This window comes from Syngnathus floridae, chromosome 1 (genome assembly GCF_059516105.1).
Source record: "Syngnathus floridae isolate MCC-2025c chromosome 1, RoL_Sflo_1.0, whole genome shotgun sequence".
Classification (NCBI taxonomy): Eukaryota; Metazoa; Chordata; class Actinopteri; order Syngnathiformes; family Syngnathidae; genus Syngnathus; species Syngnathus floridae.
The window spans coordinates 10,632,973-10,647,901 of record NC_142413.1 but is presented as its reverse complement, the minus strand read 5'-3'; the positions used below and the strand labels follow the sequence as shown (position 1 = coordinate 10,647,901).

The following is a 14,929-nucleotide window of genomic DNA, read 5'->3' as shown; positions in this document are numbered from 1 at the left end:
GGGTGCCCAGTACATTTTGTCTGTTATATCACCCTGCACAACAAAGATTCTACCACCTTCTGTCCCGTCATTTGCCACTATTTTGTAAATATCTCCTCTCCAAAGAGTATTTTTATTACCATAATACAAAATGTATTATTCAAAATACACCTGTTCTTGTAGTCATGAACTATCCTGCCCATCCTAGCAGTAGATTCTAGTAATGATGCTTAGCGATGTCGATTTTGGTCACCATCTTTCTTTGCAGTCATTGCTCTTGTAACGGCCCGTGCCACATTTGCATTGATCCCCGTTGGTTCACCTGTGTAAGCATCCTGGGATTTATAGCAGATGAAGGCTATACCATGAACCCAGCACAAGGTCTGCCTTTATCGTTTCTGTTGCTTTAGTGCAGTACTGGTCATGGTTATCTGAGTCTAACCCATCTGTCTCAACGGAACTAAACAATCTGCAGGTGCCCGGCTCATCTCGTCTGTTATATCATCCTGCACAACAAACACCACTCTCCGTCCCCTCATTTGCCACGATTTTGTAAATACGTACGTATCTCCTCTACGGAGCACAAGGGTATTTTAATTACTATAATCTATGTCGCTACGGACTTTCACTAAATCCTCAACAAATGCCCATCCAATTCCACACAATTTGGTCCTTGGCCAGCATTGTCATCTCAAATCAAATCAAATCCATTTTTATTTGCCAAGTTTGAGCATGCCAAACAAGTAATTTGACTCTGGTAAACCACTGCAGGGTCTACTATCCCCCATTCTATTGCCATCTACCTCACTTTGTCACCCAACTGACGAAAAGCTTCAGACAAGGCGGCCGGCTCACCTTTGTATTTCTCTTGACCCCACACAGTTGTCATTGGGCTCCCTATGTGACACGTTAAAGTCCCTTCACCGATGTCGATCATGGGGGCCTGCGCCACATCAGTTTCAGACAAAACATTGTGAAACTGGGGCCGCTGCCCATCGGGACCATGCTGTGCAATAACTTGGTCAATCTTACCAACTACTTGCACGTCCTTCTCTACAGCGGAAGCTTCAACTAGTTGCCTTCTTCCCCTCCTATTACCACCACTGAAGATGTTTTTTGCTGTTCACTTCCCTCTTGCCCCTCCGCGAGTCGTCACCTTATCGTGGTGGAGGGGTTTGCGTGCCCCTATGATCCTAGGAGCCATGTTGTCGGGGGCTTCATGCCCCTGGTAGGGTCACCCATGGCAAACGGGTCCTAGGTGAGGGGTCAGACAAAGCACGGCTCACCCAAGCCCCTTATGATGAACAACATAAATGGACTTTGTTTTCCCTCGCCCGGACGCGGGTCACCGGGGCCTCCCTCTGGAGCCAGGCCTGGAGGCGGGGCTCGAAGGCGAGCGTCTGGTGGCCGGGCCTTCGCCCATGGGGCCCGGCCGGGCATAGCCCGAAATGGAAACGTGGGTCCCCCTTCCCATGGGCTCACCACCTGTGGGAGGGGCCGAAGGGGTCGGGTGCAATGTGAGCTGGGCGGCAGCCAAAGGCAGGGACCTTGGCGGTCTGATCCCCGGCTGCAGAAGCTGGCTCTTGGGACATGGAATGTCACCTCTCTGGCTGGAAAGTAGCCCGAGCTGGTGTGCGAGGCAGAAAGATTCCGACTAGATATAGTCGGACTAGCCTCCACACACAGTTTGGGTTCCGGTACAAGCCCTCTCGAGAGGGGCTGGACTCTCTTCCACTCTGGAGTTGCCCACGGTGAGAGGCGTCGAGCAGGTGTGGATATACTTATTGCCCCCCGGCTGGGCGCCTGCACATTGGGGTTCACCCCGGTGAACGAGAGGGTAGCCTCCCTCCGCCTTCGGGTGGGGGGACGGGTCCTGACTGTTGTTTGTGTCTATGCACCAAACAGCAGCTCAGAGTACCCACCCTTCTTGGGGTCCCTGGAGGAAGTGCTGGAGAGCGCTCCTTCTGGGGACTCTATCGTTCTACTGGGTGACTTCAATGCTCACGTGGGCAATGACAGTGAGACCTGGAAGGGCGTGATTGGGAGGAACGGCTCCCCTGATCTGAACCCGAGCGGTGTTCTATTGTTGGACTTCTGTGCTCGACACGGATTTTCAATAATGAACACCATGTTCAAGCATAAGGGTGTCCATGTGTGCACTTTGCACCAGGACACCCTAGGCCGCAGTTCGATGATCGACTTTGTAGTCGTGTCATCGGATTTGCGGCCGCATGTTTTGGACACTCAGGTGAAGAGAGGGGCGGAGCTGTCAACTGATCACCACCTGGTGGTGGGTTGGCTCCGATGGTGGGGGAAGATGCCGGTCCGACCTGGCAGACCCAAACGCTCTGTGAGGGTCTGCTGGGAACGTCTGGCAGAATCTCCTGTCAGGAAGAGCTTCAACTCCCACCTCCGGCAGAGCTTTTCCCACGTCCCGGGGGAGGCGGGGGACATTGAGTCTGAGTGGACCATGTTCCGCGCCTCCATTGTTGAGGCGGCCGACCGGAGCTGTGGCCGTAAGGTCGTTGGTGCCTGTCGTGGCGGCAATCCCCGAACCCGCTGGTGGACACCGGCGGTAAGGGATGCCGTCAAGCTGAAGAAGGAGTCCTATCGGGCCGTTTTGGCCTGCGGGACTCCGGAGGCAGCTGACAGGTACCGGATGGCCAAGCGGAACGCGGCTTCGGCGGTTGCTGAGGCAAAAACCCGGGCGTGGGAGGAGTTCGGTGAGGCCATGGAGAATGACCTTCGGACGGCTTCGAGGAAATTCTGGTCCACCATCCGGCGTCTCAGGAGGGGGAAGCAGTGCAACGTCAACACTGTTTACAGTGGGGATGGCGTGCTGCTGACCTCGACTCGGGACGTCGTGAGTCGGTGGGGAGAGTACTTCGAAGACCTCCTCAATTCCACCTACACGCCTTCCATTGAGGAAGCAGGGCCTGGAGACTCTGAGGCGGATTCTCCAATCTCTGGGGTCGAAGTCACTGAGGTAGTCAAAAAACTCCTCGGTGGCAAGGCCCCGGGGGTGGATGAGATCCGCCCGGAGTTCTTAAAGGCTCTGGATGTTGTGGGGCTGTCATGGCTGACACGCCTCTACAACGTTGCGTGGACATCGGGGACAGTGCCTCTGGATTGGCAGACTGGGGTGGTGGTTCCCCTCTTTAAGAAGGGGGACCGGAGGGTGTGTTCCAATTACAGGGGAATCACACTCCTCAGCCTCCCTGGTAAGGTCTATTCAGGGGTGCTGGAGAGGAGGGTCCGTCGGGAGGTCGAACCTCGGATTCAGGAGGAGCAGTGTGGCTTTCGTCCTGGCCGTGGAACAGTGGACCAGCTCTACACCCTCGGCAGGATCCTCGAGGGTGCATGGGCGTTCGCCCAACCAGTCCACATGTGTTTTGTGGACTTGGAGAAGGCGTTCGACCGTGTCCCTCGGGAGGTTCTGTGGAGGGTGCTTCGGGAGTACGGGGTGCCGAGCCAACTGATAAGGGCGGTTCGGTCCCTGTATCACCGATGCCAGAGTCTGGTCCGCATTTCCGGCAGTAAGACGGATTCGTTCCCAGTGAGGGTTGGACTCCGCCAAGGCTGCCCTTTGTCACCGATTCTGTTCATAATTTTTATGGACAGAATTTCTAGGCGCAGCCGAGGCGTTGAGGGGGTCCGGTTTGGGGACCTCAGCATCGCGTCTCTGCTTTTTGCAGATGACGTGGTGCTGTTGGCTTCTTCAGGCCGTGATCTCCAGCTCTCGCTGGAACGATTCGCAGCCGAGTGTGAAGCGGTCGGGATGAGGGTCAGCACCTCCAAATCCGAGTCCATGGTCCTCGATCGGAAAAGGGTGGAATGCCCTCTCCGGATCGGGGATGAGATCCTGCCCCAAGTGGAGGAGTTCAAGTATCTTGGAGTCTTGTTCACAAGTGAGGGGAGGATGGAGCGTGAGATCGACAGGCGGATCGGTGCAGCGTCGGCAGTAATGCGGACCCTGTACCGGTCCGTTGTGGTGAAGAGAGAGCTGAGCCAAAAGGCAAAGCTCTCAATTTACCGGTCGATTTACGCTCCTACCCTCACCTACGGTCACGAGCTATGGTTCGTGACCGAAAGAACGAGATCTCGGATACAAGCGGCCGAAATGAGTTTTCTCCGCAGGATGTCCGGGCTCTCCCTTAGAGATAGGGTGAGAAGCTCGGCCATCCGGGAGAGACTCGGAGTAGAGTCGCTACTCCTCCACGTTGAGAGGAGCCAGATGAGGTGGCTCGGGCATCTTATCAGGATGCCTCCTGGACGCTTCCCTGGGGAGGTGTTCCGGGCATGTCCCACCGGTAGGAGACCCCGGGGACGACCCAGGACGCGCTGGAGAGACTATGTCTCTCAGCTGGCCTGGGAACGCCTTGGGATCCCCCGGGATGAGCTGGATGAAGTGGCTGGGGAGAGGGAAGTCTGGGAGTCCCTCCTAAAGCTGCTGCCCCCGCGACCCGACCCCGGATAAGCGGAAGAAGATGGATGGATGGATGGATGGATGGATGGATGGATGGATGGATGGATGGATGGACTTCCCTCTTGGAAGTTCCCCCACACAAAATTGGGATAATTAAACAAATCCTGGCAAAATCTAATCATGTCCTGTATGCTTCCAACGACCTTCTTTTTCCTCACACGATCAGATATGTATGCTGATTTCAACTCATAGATAGCCTGTTCTTTGCTTCTCAGCCCTCTCAGGGTAGCCAATCTCCTCCTCGCTCAGGGGTTCCCCATCAAAAGGACCGACCCCTCCCAACTCCACCAATTTCTAAGGTCAAATTTGACATTTTTCCTACGTATCGTATCAAATATCATGACTTCCTTTTTGAAAACTTTCTAGCACCCTAAAGGGGCTGTTTGACAAACGTCTTTGAGACGCTCTTGCACCCCTTGACATTTCCTGGGCCGGTATTGTTTGACTAAACATTTACTCATCCAAAAAAACACATGCTTGAACAGGTATCTCTTTGAACAAATACAATTTTTTCTCATTCACCCCTGTCGCCTCTAAAGATATAAAGTTTGTTCTTTCTGGCATTTACTACATCAGACAATATTGCGTAACTTCTGACACAAATCCAATCCTCATGGTCAGAACTTTCAATAATCTACCCCCCAGGGGGGTAGCAGAAATGTATCTATTAAAATATGGTATTCTGTTCACCTTATTTTTGGGCACAGTCGAGTTTTTGAAATTTCTATGGGAATTGCGTGAAGAAAAAAAAAAAAGAAGCAGCAAGCACAAGACCGTGGGTCACGACACCATTTGTTATATTTTGTCCCAGTTTTTTTTAATACTCGCTTTGCTAATAGTAGTATTCTGTAATCCGGCTGTATTCTCAGTTTCACTATATGTCAAAGTGCTGGGAATACAAACAATGCTTCCTGCTCAGTAAACTTTATCTGCTGTTTTCATTGTATTGCATTTGAGTTCCCTTGGACTGAATAATTAGTGTGAAGGCAATTGTGGGACGAATAAAGGTTCTTGAATCAAATTCCTGAAACGTGACAACAATTGACGCCTTCTTGTTGGAAATTGTACTGTGGCGTGATGGTGACCATGAATGTCAATTAATAATACCGTGACCACATTTTGGATTTTTATTTGGTGAATGACTTTACTTTTGATTGAAAAAAACAGTACTGGCTGTTAGATAATATAAAAGCGGTTAATAAATCCAAAGTGATTCTAAGTCTTTTTCCTCCCATGCATAATCATTGTTCATAATGTAAAACTTACTAGTATTCATAATATATTGCCTTAGCATTAACATAAAAACGTGGACATAAAATCACGATAAGAAACATAACAGACATGAATGTATTCGGCCAACATTAATTAAAAACCCTCCATAGATTACATCATTTTTCCCAATGACAATTGATGAACTAATGAATTTCATTCTGAAATCTATTTTGTTAAACCCTGATGTAAATACTAGAATGTACATGATCCTTAAGTGGGACGTCGTCTCAAAACATGAAATTTGGTTATCAAGGTAAATCTGTTATTGGGTGTAAAAATCTTTACTCCCATTAAAAGCTCCTCTTCAATGCCATAGATGGGGCCAAGATGAGGTACTACATTCCTGCACCCTGAATTCACAGACATAACATCTGACTATTGCAGCTTAATCCATATCAGGGATGTACGATTCTGGGGCACTTTTTAAATGTTTCCTTCCTCAAAAAAAAATGATTAGCTCTTCAGCAAGCTCTTTAGTAGGCTGATAATTACCTTGATATACACATATTTATATTTTTCCCTTGAGTATTGAATATTAAAAGTGCATACATTTCCCAAACAAGGTTGCTATGATCCTGTGTTATGACATAATTGTTTAGAATATTTGGAGGGTTTTCTGAGACATCATGAATCATTTTGGATTTCTTGCTTTCCTTAGTCTTTGCTCCTATTCAAGTGCTTGGGACAGAGCGGGTGGTGTTGCTTTCTAGCTGCAGTCTGTGTTCTTTTGTCGCTCTCCTCTGGCTGCATTTCGTTATTGCAGCGGTGCACCAGCACTGGGTCCTTGCTGGGTGCTGTTTTTTTCAACAGCAGCCTCTGCAGCATCTGCTTGTCGGATCGCTCCCTCCGAAAGTCATCCTCGTATACTTTAAGCTGTGACCAAAATGTACAATGGAGGTTGTTGTTATATTCATTATTTTTTTATCCTATTTGCTTTTCTTTTTTTTCAGACCACTGTCTGATTGACTTCTGGTCCTGCTCGCTCTCTGATTGTGCACCAATAATTCTGCATAGCAACAAGAGCTCACATGTGACCAGAAGGAAGAATCTGAGCAATACTAAACATTTGTTACCGCCTCTGCTACGTTTTACGAGGAATCACAGCTTGCAGTATTTGTGTCATCTGTGTGATTTGTATTTTTTACATCAAGAACTTGATTAGTATTAAAGCTCTCACTAAGCTTTCCAAAGTGTGTGTGCCCTATAATTTGAACACTACCTGCTCTTGCAGTAGGTCTAGCTGTTGACGCATCTCCTTCATCTTCCTCCTCAGCCTTTGGTTGTCCTGCAGTGTGTGTTTGTGGTTGCTGTGCTCAGTCTGATATTCTGCCTCATAGATCTCGGTCTACAGACACAGGACGTCATCATGGTACTGGGTCAATACCAATACAATTTACCATATGATCACTTCTGGAGCACATTGAAGAAAAGAGCCGAGCGACCACTTGGTGGTGCTTTTGTCCATCGAATTTAAATCTTCTTTTCCCATAGCAACAGTAAGTTAAAAGCATTCAGATTCTGTGTTGAAATGAAAAGCCCACCTGACACCTCAGTGCTTCGAGTTGCTCTTTTAGATCCAGCACCTCTTGATGGGAGTCGCAGTTCCGATGGTTGGCCTTCTGCTTCACATCCAGACTGGGAGAGGATACGGGGAAGCTGGAGGACGAGAAGTTGGGCGCCGTGACCCTGACCCTGTCCTGCGATGAGAAACAATTCTTGCATCGGGGCTCACAATTCATCGCCAGACGAAACAGAGAGAGATGAAGATACTTTTTGGATGGGTGGCTGTTGCCTCCGTTGCTCCAGTAACCGCACATATTCTTGAAGTTCTTGATTCTTCTTCAGCTCCAGCATGAGTGTCTGCTCGTAATAGTCCTTTGCACTCTGCACTCAGACAAACGGGCGCTCTGTGTTACTGTGATTGGAAATAGTTGTTTGTCAATATATTTAGCAGTCCTAAGCCAGCTGGGATAGGATCCAGCTCACAGCCACAAGGATCTCCTGTGCATCATTTCCATGTTTCTGTGTGTGTTTACCTGCTGGTTGTCCACTTTAAGCAGTAGTTTGCCATTGAGCTCTTTGAGGGAGGCATTTTCCATCTCCAAACCTTCCAGCCGGTGCTGCAACCCCAGGGTGGTATTGCGATACATCTGATCCCACTCCTCATTCAGTTTCATCAGCTGCAACACAGCGATTTCATCACCTCCATTAGGGTAATCACTATCATCATTGTCACACTTTTTTATTGGATTTTGAATCGGGGTTCAGGAGTGGCTCAACATACTGGACTTGGTATGATGGTTAAAAAAAAACCTTGTGCTTTTCTTTTGACTACTTTGATTTTTTTGTATTCAATACATTGTAGTGATTCTATTTCATGTGGAGTTTATACGAATCATTTTTTTTTTTGTATGGTTAGCCACAGACTTCAGAGGGCAGCTAAGGTGTTCTTTTTTGCCTTTTTTAATTGATGAACTGAAAACACAACTGAACATTTTTTTCCACTCCACCATCACATCATTACTGCTGTCACACTGATGAGAAATAGAAATAAAAAATTGCTGTATCAAAAGAATGAATTACTTTTCTTTAAATTCCGGAAGTATAGCTCAAGGTTATAGGATTTGTGGGGGGAGAGTCATTTTGACACCTCAGCAGCAATATTTCACACACCGCCCACATCCTCTGATTTTTACAAAGAACCGTGTCCTTTCCAACATCAGCAATACACACAACAACACAGAAACAGCAAGTTGTACCTCCTTGTTAACTCTGCGGAGCTCCGTGTTCTTGTTAAGCAGCAGCAGCTTCTCTTGATCAGCCGAGGTGATGCTCATGCTGTCAGCCACATGCTGCTCCACAGAGGGTGACCTGTAAGACACCAAACACAAACTGTCTATTCTGTATCCATGTACAGTACAGGTGACCATCGCCACAAAGCAAAGCTTTTTCATATATATGTATATATGTATAATTGTATATATACATATATATATATATATATATATATATATATATTAGGGGTGTAGCAAATTTTCAATCAGATGATCAATTTTGATTTCAAAATTGTGATTACACCATTCCATTTAATAATAGATTGGGCTATGTAGCAAATTGTCTTACTGGACAGCTAAATCTTTGAAGGCAATGCCACTATTACAGGACTGACAAATTAATATGTATGTCAAATGACAAGTTACTCATTGCGTCATGCCCTCTCCAACTGAGCTCTACCATATTGAGTGGAATCATAATCCCAGTAAATCCAAGCGGATCAAATCACTCTACTTTAAAATCAAACCAGACTTTAATAATATGACACCCCGTGTATGGTGATGTGTGCCAATCGGTCTTTAACTGGAGAGAAATTCCAGATACCTGAAAAATCTCCTAAAGTGCTGTTCTGAAGCATTTCTACTTATTGTTACTTCCCACCAATGGCGGAAAACAGTAGCGGAGGATTTCCATGAATAAAAACAAACACACATGCACAGAAGAACCTCAGGGTACTTTATCGCCCACTCGCAAAGAGTGAGTGCACTTTCGGAGAATAAAACCCAAGCCATTATGTTCACCCACGCACACGCACACACACAAATATATGTACGTGTAGTCACATTAGGCACTCGAGACTGCCAACAAATGTTTACCTTCATTTGCATGATGTTGGAAACCAATCATAACTACTGAAACATTTTGGATGACAAGCCAAGTAAAAATATTAGCAGGCATTAATTAGCTATAGCAGCTTGCCCAGTGCTTGTGGGATCTCATCTCGGAGGAATAGCCTGCGGGGAGGGAATAGAGATGGCATGCTCCTGGAAGAACACACAACTTTGCATGTAGCGCCCGGGGCCTTCTCACACATGCATGCTGCAGGACTTACAAAGAGAAAGACGACAACCAACTGCTACCTCATCTCCCTTTAGGCCAAACTCCCCCGCAAAAGCGCCAGCTTTCATCAGCTTGCTTTACATGCACGGCACTGCTCTGTGAGTTCTTCTGGACAAGGTGTTGTCAAAAAGGCAAGATGGAGTTCTCGACACGAGGACTTGTTTATTTGTAGAGAGCTGAAGTAAAGTTACATCAGTGTGCCAGTCTCTAAACTGGCAGCTAAAAGTTAGAGACCAAATCCAAAGCATATTCAAGATAAATCTTCCCATTTTTAATATACATACCGACTCCAAATAACCTACGATCAATCTCTGTCGTCTTTTTTTCCTCACTCTCCAGATATTGAAATAATCTTACTTTTAAATTTTGTTCCAAAGATTAGATTTCCATTTGACCAGTTGTGGATATTTTACTCTCAATAGCCTAATTTAAGTTTTTGAAAAGAATATTAATGGTCAGATAGAGTACATGTCCATGTTAGTCAGAGACAGTGGTCTGGAGTTTTCTTCGTATGGCCACCGTGTGAGCTCTTTTGGTTGTTGTTCCTTTGTGCAAAATTATGATATTGAAGTCATTTTAACTTCAACACTAAGCTATCAGTATTAAAAAAAAATCAAATGAGAAGGGTTTGAAGCAAAACCAAAGATGTCACAACTGTCCTTTTGGGACAGCACATTGCTGATCTCGAGCCATTTCTGACAGCTGCTAAACACTGTAACCCATTTTTACAAAGTTTCCCTTCCTAAGGTGTCTTGGAAGGGCACCAAAATGCATATGTTAATACTCCTGTCAAGTTTTGTGATAGAAGGTGATAACAAATCGGTCTAAGGACAGCTGACTTGACGTTGTCATCGTTTGCGTAGCCATGGTGAGATTATAATATTGAAAAGAAAACATGTGACCTCGAGTGGTTGACTAGACATGAGATTGTTGGGGGGGAATTCCGATAATATCACTTGTGATGACCTCATGGGAAACTCCATGAAGACTTTTTCTTCCTCTTCTTCACTGATGCTTTTTTTCCCTTTAAAAAAGAGTTTCTCTAACAATCTAACAGATTACTCATGTTCATCATAAAAGTAAAAGTGGGTAAGAAAATTTAGTGATAACGTCATAAAGTCCATATCTGAACATAATGCCTCATCAAGATCAATTCCAATTCCACAGTTGACATGTTGCATTTTAGCTACAAATAGAAATGCAGAGAATACATACCAGGATGTTTCTGATGATTTTCTGGGGGCGAGTTCGCTTGTCACTGACGAGTCTTTGTGTATATCTGCCGCTGATGAGGATGAAGATGTCAAAGCCAGCTTCTCTTGATCCATAGCTCATCAAATAGTATGATTTCTGCTCTCACATGCTGTCCCTGTGGGCCAAAATAACTAGTGTCATTATTGTTGCACAACATAAGAGGAAGTCGCCGAGGTCGGGGCCACATGATTCAAAAATATGAGAAGAGGAAATGATGCTCTCTGACAATGATAAGCTGTTTGGGCTTTGCACCAATTTGGATCAATTTGCAAATAGATTGAAAATTGCATTAGGTAACGGTGCACTTTTTCAAATCTTACCTGGGACACTTGAGTCAACGTTATGTTAATGCTAACATAGAACAGGAAACACCATAGATGGGCTAATACTTTAACAGTGGATGTTTGGGCAACACATGTAGACAGACAATCATATTTGTTTATCGTCTGCGGAAACTGACTAATATTACTGCAGATTACTGAGACATATGCACTAGCGTTTTTGTTTGTTTGGTACCTTGTTTACAAACGATCTGGCCCATCTGCTATTTGAATCTAAATGGGACCCTTGAGCATAAAAACTGCCTACCCCTCACTTATTCAATAATGTTTCCAATATTTCTAATTAATCTTTACACACTAATCAATACATACAGCATTTAAAGCGCTGTATGGCTTCCACATATTTGTCCCAATTTAGAATGTAAACCAAAATACTAATAGAAATGAGCTTGTTGGAATTGATGACGGCAAAGCGTTTAAGTGTTCTCCAGGTTGTTTTCTAGGAGCTGGTGAAGAAAGTCTGTCGTGCCGCATGATAATGCAGGACCTGGCTGTAAGTGATGATAACAGTGTCATACATATATTCATGACAAATAATGAAAGGGTCAGACTGATTGTATTCACCAGTGTCCTCGCTGCAGTAGGTTAATTAGAAAATCACATGCTCATTCGAAGGACAATCGAGTAAATTAAAAGATTTTTCTTAATTATTTTTCCCTCATCACGCTGAGCTGTCTTTTATTAGCGCAAGCTGAATTAATTCCCGACCTTACTTGTGCCTTGTTTGTCTGTGCTAGAGTGCAAAATATTCAAGACAACATCTTGATCTAGATCATATCTTTTTTTTAAATATTTGACCAGTTTTTACTCATCTGATTTGAAAACGATTATTTTTCAGTTTGTTTCGTAGCTTTTACTGTATATAATATGAGGTGCTCATACTTTTATTTGGGTCATAATGGCCCTCCAAAAGAAGCTATGACAACAATGCGGCCCGACAAAAAAATTAGTTTGACACCCCTGACCTAGATCTTGAGGAAATCACAATGACCACGAGACATCTTGAAAAACTTCTGAAATAAGAGTAAAAAGTGCATGCTCTATACCAGTAAATAAATAAATGACAGAATATGAAATTTAATCATCATTAAGTATACACTATTTATGACGCTCATCTAAAACTAGATAAATTAAATATTTATTTATTTAATTTGCATTTAATTATTTTATTTTTGTGACATTCAAGGTGACTCGGCTGAGCGGTGTGGTGGCGCCATCTTTTGCATAATGTGCTTCACTGAAAGCATTTCTTTTTTTGACTCCTTTAAGTGTTGAATACTCAGGGCAGGAGCATGAGAGGCAACAATGTACATCGACGCTGTGCACTAGCTGCGACCGAGTCACTCGGGTGATTCCGTTCACGTGTCTCTACCATCTATCTCGGACGCCAGTCAGAGTATTGCTGTGCCAAGCAGAGACTTTACCGGGCAGCCCCACAACAGCACTGCAGTGCTTTTATTGACCCAAAACTCTGTCACAGTCAAGGACAAATGGGTTGCTGCTTCCGAGGGGGATTAATAAGGAGCAGAACGCGGAGGTAGATAGTTTTGCTTGAACGTCACCAACAACTAAAAGGAGTTTGATTTTTTTCTCACTGAGACAAACAAGGAGCTCAGTGCGGCCAATATGCTTTGGTAACAATTGAATGACATATTTGGTCCTGTGATTGAAGGTGATGACGGTTACAGGTACCAGTATTTATGATTTGCATGCAACACTTAAACAAAACGCAATTATAGATTGAGATGATTCATAAATTATGTACGCATGTCTGCTTCAATTTGTCAGTTTTATCAAAACATGCTGTCTTCTTCTGCTATAACTGTTATAGCTATGTTGTGTGTATTTTACATCATACGATGTGCGTGCCACAAAACACAAAATAAAATGGCTGATATTGACCTTTCATTTACCTTTTCACGCTCTTCTCCCTTTCGAAGATATTTCGCCCAACGTGTAGACTACATTAGAATGGAATGAATTTAATCAGATCCATTTTAATTTGCAGCTCAACAAGATGTAGCGACTAACTGATCTGGAACGCTGTGCTTTAGAGTTATTCTCTCATTGCTACCCTCTTCCTTCCAGCCTCCATTTCTGAATCAGACAAAGAAATCATCAAAACAGGCCTGCTAGTTAATTGTGACCCATATGTACGAATTAAAGGAACAAAAACAAGCAGCAAAGTGTTGTCTGTGTATGTTTTTCTCTGAAGAAAAGGAAATGAGCCAAAGAGTAGGTCTGTCTATCACACCAAGGGTATATTTTATAAATATTGTTGGGGCAAAAGCGTGTTTAGGAGTGACAGCAGCATTTCTCTCCAATAACGCACAAGGCTGACTCCAAAATATTTCATTTTTTCATCACTTGGACTCTGTGCCAGCTGAGAGCTTGTTGAATGATTGTCAGTGAAATGTGGAGGTAGGCATGGAGGGGGAGGGGGGGGTTGACTTTGACTTTGCAATTTTAGTATTGACATAGTCAATGCACAATTTGTCTTTGCGGGCCAAATATAATTACACTGCGGGCCAGATTTGGCCCACCGGCCAGGGTTTGACACCCGTGAGTTAGCGTATTTGATCTGGAACCAGTCCCCTCTGACCTCTCCCTTTGTATGCAACCTTCACAGCGCTGGAGGTTTGTCTTTTTTGGTAGATTTTCTGCAAACACGAAAGCCTGGTTGATTGTTACTGGATCAGCAGTTTGTGGAATATGCAGACCAGCCCAACTGCAAGCAGCTACCATGCTGGGTTCAAAGTCACTTTAATTCCCTTGCCTTCCTCATCTAATACCGTACACCTTGAACTACAAAGTAGTTCCCAAATAAATGAGTGAGCTGGGAATACAACAAACATGACTGGTTGGAAAAAAAAAAAAAAAAATCTTTTCAAGGCTGCAGCTTGCTTTTGGGAGATGCTGGACTTAAGCGATGCCAGCTCTAAGAGCAGTAACTTGTATCGAGGGCTGTGGGGTGCAATCTACCTGACAAAATCAATGGGAGCAATTAACAAAAGAGCTAAATGAGTGAAAATTTTGCCAAATCTGTTAATAAACCGTTAATTCAATGTGTTTGCATGTAAACATTATTTACAGATGAGTCTTGTGTTTGTAGAAAAGAGTGTTCAATTGTGTTCAATTGAAGTCGAAGTGGAAAGGCGTTATTTAAAAACTGAGAAAGTAGTTCCTAAAACGATCAAATGGGTTAACAAAGCATTGATTCAAGTGCAGCAGTGCAATTGTGAACAGGCTCACGTTGCTTCATTCTATGAAACCTCCATTAACAAACATGCTTATAGTAAATGTTGGTATTTGAGACATCTCAAAACAGTTAAAAAATGCTTTATGATCATGTTCCCATAGGTGTATGTCATGTTTTTGTTTTTTGGCAGATTTTTTTTCATTTTGGAAAATCTGGGTTTCGAATTATTTGCATTCCACCAGGAGTAATGTCCACTGTCCATAGTCATATAAGGATGCTATATAGGAAGAAAGCAAATTAGTTTGATTTGATCTTGATTGAATTCCTTTCCTACAGTGTTTTTTTTTTTTTTCCGGTGCTGCTTATTTTACACTCGAATCTTCCCAATTGTTAAACTACCCATTGGAAACAGAGAGCAAGATCATCCAGTTAGATATTTGCACATACAACGGTCATTTTTTAAATTCTCTGCCTTCAGATAATTATTCTCTGAGACTAATTGCA

The 14,929-nt window shown here is 44.3% G+C and overlaps 1 protein-coding gene across 7 annotated transcripts in view; it reads right to left on the bottom strand.

Moving 5' to 3' along the window:
* Positions 1-5,578: 5,578 nt before the first annotated feature.
* The window catches only part of LOC148404021 (uncharacterized), a 107,452-nt gene continuing 98,101 nt past the window's right edge, over positions 5,579-14,929 (bottom strand). For 6 of the 7 annotated variants that reach the window (XM_088379321.1, XM_088379351.1, XM_088379338.1 and 3 more), the window contains 7 exons: positions 10,847-11,000; positions 8,497-8,608; positions 7,774-7,917; positions 7,508-7,621; positions 7,279-7,434; positions 6,957-7,082; positions 5,579-6,610 (listed from right to left, as the gene is read on the bottom strand). In XM_088379321.1, the coding sequence (XP_088235447.1) occupies positions 6,392-6,610; positions 6,957-7,082; positions 7,279-7,434; positions 7,508-7,621; positions 7,774-7,917; positions 8,497-8,608; positions 10,847-10,959 (984 nt within the window). In that variant the 5' untranslated portion in view covers positions 10,960-11,000 and the 3' untranslated portion in view covers positions 5,579-6,391. Of the gene's footprint in view, positions 6,611-6,956; positions 7,083-7,278; positions 7,435-7,507; positions 7,622-7,773; positions 7,918-8,496; positions 8,609-10,846; positions 11,001-13,139; positions 13,324-14,929 lie in introns of all 7 variants that reach the window. The other variant, XM_088379328.1, reaches the window with a different exon arrangement.